This window comes from Cebus imitator, unplaced genomic scaffold, assembly GCF_001604975.1.
Source record: "Cebus imitator isolate Cc_AM_T3 unplaced genomic scaffold, Cebus_imitator-1.0 Scaffold145, whole genome shotgun sequence".
Classification (NCBI taxonomy): domain Eukaryota; kingdom Metazoa; phylum Chordata; class Mammalia; order Primates; family Cebidae; genus Cebus; species Cebus imitator.
In genome coordinates, this window is record NW_016107460.1 from 4,774,642 (window position 1) to 4,778,644 (window position 4,003).

Sequence of the window (4,003 nt, forward strand, 5' to 3'; positions counted from 1 at the left end):
GTCCCCCAGCCTCCCAGCCCCTCAGTCCCCCAGCCTCCCAGCCCCTCAGTCCCCCAGCCTCTCAGCCCCTCAGCCTTCGAGCAGGCCTGTCCTTACTCTGTCTCCGCTGGCACATTCTACACACGGCAGCCAGAGGAAAGTTTAAAAATGCAGCTCAGAGGCCAGTCATCCCAGCACTCTGCGGGACTAAGGCGGGCAGATCACCTGTGGTCAGGAGTCTGAGACCAGCCTGGCCAACATGGTGAAACCCCGTCTCTACTAAAAATACAAAAATTAGCTGGACACGGTGGCAGATGCCTGTGATCCCAGCTACTTGGGAGGCTGAGGCAGGAGAATCTCTTGAGCCTGGGAGGTGGAGGTTTCGGTGAGCTGAGATCGCGCCACTGCACTCCAGCCTGGGCAGCAAGAGCGAAACGTCTCAAAAATAAATAAATAAGCAAATAAATTTAAAACAATGCAGCTCAGAGCACCTGGCCCCACAGCTTAGCCTCACTGCGCTGAGGGTGACATCCAAGGGCCTTGGGAGGCCAGGAGGATGGAGCCCCATGGCTGCCGTCTTCAGCAGCCATCCCCTCACCCTTCCCTCCGACAGCCACCCTGGCCTTCACAGTGGCAGGGACAGCCCAAGCTCTTGCTCCCTTCAGGAATGGGCACATTTGCTTCTGCTGCCTGGAATCCTCAGTCTCAGCCTGAGTGACCCCTCCTCCGAGAAGCTTTCCCTGATCACCGGCTGAAGCAGTACCTTGCGTGCCCCATTTCTTAAAGGGTGCATTTTGTTTGCGTCTTTGGTTGCTCCAAAGGGGCAGGGCCTGACTTTCTTGTCACCCAGGTGCCCCAGCCCCAGCCCAGCCTCACCCCATCACGGCAGGACATAATCACGTGGGGAGGGTAGTGGGGCAGCTTTCACCCTGGCTATGCAGGGCCATGCCATTCTCCTACCTTGGGGTCCGCTGCCGGTGGGGTGGGCTTCCAGGGTCCGGCTGCAGGCTGCCAGGCAGTCCTCATATCTGCCGCTGTGGAGCAGAGCTTCAGGGGACAGGGTGTCACTCCGGGTGCCCCTGGGGTCCAGAGCTGCCAGGAGTCGCTGGCCGCCGGTCTCCTGCTGGCTGGCACTGTGCCCAGCCCCCAGATGTCCCGACAGGTAGTCCTGGAGGGCGCTGAGCAGCGCAGGGAGGTAGGGCTGCTGGTGGGTGCGAATGAAAGCCACTGTCCTGTCGGCGCTGGAGGCGAAAGCCTGGAGGTAGGCGGCCACGCCGTCCCCAGCCCGTGCCCCGGACAGGACCCAGGCCAGGGCGCGCGTCAGCCGCAGCTCCAGGACCTGCTGGGAGTGAGAGTCCAGCAGGGCGCTGCAGCGCTGTGCCACTTCCTCGTGGCACCCGCGGGCCAGCAGACCGGCCAGCAGGTGCAGGACGGCGGCCGGGTGGTCCGGGCAGAGGGCGCCCAGGAAGGCGGAGGCCAGCGACCCCGTCAGGGAGACCACTGCCATGCCGTCCCAGTGGATGGCGGGGATCTGGCTGTCCCCGCGGCACCAGGCCTCCAGGGTGGCCAGCACTGTTGCCCCCCGAGCCTGGGCCAGGGCAGTGCGCACGCTCTGCACGGCCGAGGGGGCGTGGCAGCTGAAGGCAGCCAGGTAGAAAGCGGTGGCCAGGGGTGGTTCCCCCAGTGCCAGGTGCTGCTCCCCCTCCCGGCAGAGGCAGGCCACCAGCTCCTGGGCCGACATCATGCCTGGGTCCCCAACGGGCCCATGTCCAGTCCTCACTGTACCTGGGGGTGAAGAAGCATGGTGGGTACACAGAGGGTGGCCAGTTCACCTCCCTGTGGCTGCCCATGCCCAGCCTCAAGCCACCTCCGCAGCTTCCCACTGAGCCCCCAGGGTCAGTGCAGACCCCACGGAGTGAAAACTGGGGGGTCCTGGGCTGGGGCTGCCTCCCACTGTTCACATCTGGGACCTCAGCCTCCTCCTCTGCTGAGGAATGGGACAGTGGCCCCGCCCAGCTCATGCCCTCTCAGAATTTCTGACCCCTGAATGCGCATGGTGGGAGGGTTTCGGTGGCCTGAGGGGTCAGGGCCAGCCCCGCCCTCGGCCCCTCCCAACCTGAGCCCCTCAGGAAGGCGCGCCCTTGTCAGTGAAGGCTGCCCTCTCAGCTGGACTCAGGGCCACACCCTGCTCACGCTCTCACACCTGGGCCATTTGAGGGGGATGCCCAGTGTGCCTGCCAGGCCCTTGGGTTGGGGGAGCCACCCTGGCCCATGGGGGGTTCAGTTCTGAGGTTGAGGTTCCAGGGACAGCCCGTGGTACTCCCCTCTTCCGCCTCCCGAGGCCTCCTGACCTGAAGAATGATGGCCCTTTCTTCCCTTGTGAAACACGCAGCCCCGGCATCCCCTCTGGACCCCACAGACACTCACACTGGCCTGCAGCTCGGAGGCTGAGCTGGCTGCGCCCTGCGGACCCAGGTGCTCTTGTGGGTGGTGGGGGACCCAGGCCTGGGTGGGGCTCCCGAGACTGCTGCGTGCGGGTTGGGGAAGGCACAGCCCGTGGTTTCCTGGGAGAGCGTCAACACCTGCAGGTCTCCGGGCTGTCCTGCAGCGCCCTGCTGTGGCCGGAAGTGACCAGGCCCTGGTCCCACCCCAGCCCCGCTCCGCCCCGCCCTTTGGGGAGCGTGTGGAGCTCCTGCAGTGTAGACACAGCAGTCAGGGTCAAGTCTGAGGGTACAGGGCGGGGTGTCAGCAGGGCCGGGGCTGCCGGGCCTAGTTCTTCAGCTCCATGACTTTGACCAGGGCCCAGGGCCTGTGTGGGTAGCACAGGGGGAGGTTTATTAAGACATTTCCCATTACTCCATGTTGATCACTTTCATTTTAATTGCCCTAATTAGGCAGGAGCTGTAATGGAGTGGGGCTGTCACCAGGGCTGTGGAAGGCCTGGGGCACAGAGGTGGCAGGTCTGCACGACAGTTGTGATCGAAGCAGCGCCGATAGGCCCCCTGCGTCTTTGCCCTGCGCACAGTGCCCTGCCCTGAGCCCACGGGCACTGGCTGGATGAGCCTGGCGGTCTCGGAGGGTCTGGAGCCGTGATCGCAGCCCCTGCCTGAGGGCAGCACACCTGGACGCAGGTAACCCCAGGGCCTCCTCCAGGCCATCCCCCACTTCACATTCGGCCGCAGACAAAAGCTGGCAGCGCAGCTGGGCAGGGAGGCCGAGGCCGGTGCCTGGCAGCTTCGGAGTCTTGTGTTCGGGTTTGTGTTCCTTTAGTATGTGAGTCCAAAGGATTTCCACCATTTCCAACTCAAGGTGAGCAGAGGGCACGCTGCTCATTTGCCCTCCACGCACTGTCCCGCTCAAGACCACTGGGGACTGATAGTGTGGGGAGCTGGCTCGTCTGATACTTCGGGGGAAACAGGGTTTGAGGGTGACGGAAGCATTCGGCCCTGACTGGACGCACTTGCATTGACACCCCGGGTGCCAGGACTGAGCAGGTCCACACAGAATCAGCCCCCACCCGCAGGAATCAGCCCCCACCTGCAGGAATCGGCCCCCACCTGCAACAACCACTTGTCCTTAGACTGCTGAAAAGCACTCAGGAGCTGCTCCCAACACCCCGGGGGCCGCTCCTCCTGCTCTGAGCCTGCCTGGCCGCCCCAGTTTATGTGGTCAGACCTGGCTAGGTGGGAGGAGGGGCAGGACACTGCGTCAGCCCCTAGCAGGGCCCCCCTCACCCCCCGCACTCAGACCGCAGAAATGAAAGGGCCTGGAGCACGCGGTCCCCACCAGAGACGCCCTCCGGAGGGCCCGCCGCTGGCAGGACACATCCCAGTCACACCACATGCCTGGGCTAAAGTCGCCACTGTCTGGGAGGAGCTCTGGGCCATCTCCAGAATGTTCTGCTTGAGCAGGAGCACAGCAGAGAAGCCGCCAGTGAGAGCAGTTGACAGTGGAGCTGGCTGACCTCACAGCTGTGCACACAGGGCCGCGCGGGGGCTGCTGGCACAGGCACGGCTTCTGCAGG

The 4,003-nt window shown here is 64.2% G+C and overlaps 1 protein-coding gene across 1 annotated transcript in view; it reads right to left on the minus strand.

Annotated features, from left to right (window-relative positions):
- TTC34 (tetratricopeptide repeat domain 34) overlaps positions 1–2,477 on the minus strand; it is a 27,051-nt gene extending 24,574 nt beyond the window's left edge. Inside the window, exons 1-2 of the mRNA XM_017542675.2 lie at positions 2,407–2,477; positions 940–1,764 (exon numbers count right to left, since the gene is read on the minus strand). Of these exons, the coding sequence (XP_017398164.2) occupies positions 940–1,723 (784 nt within the window). The 5' untranslated portion in view covers positions 1,724–1,764; positions 2,407–2,477. The remainder of the gene's footprint in view (positions 1–939; positions 1,765–2,406) is intronic.
- Between the last annotated feature and the right edge of the window lie 1,526 nt (positions 2,478–4,003).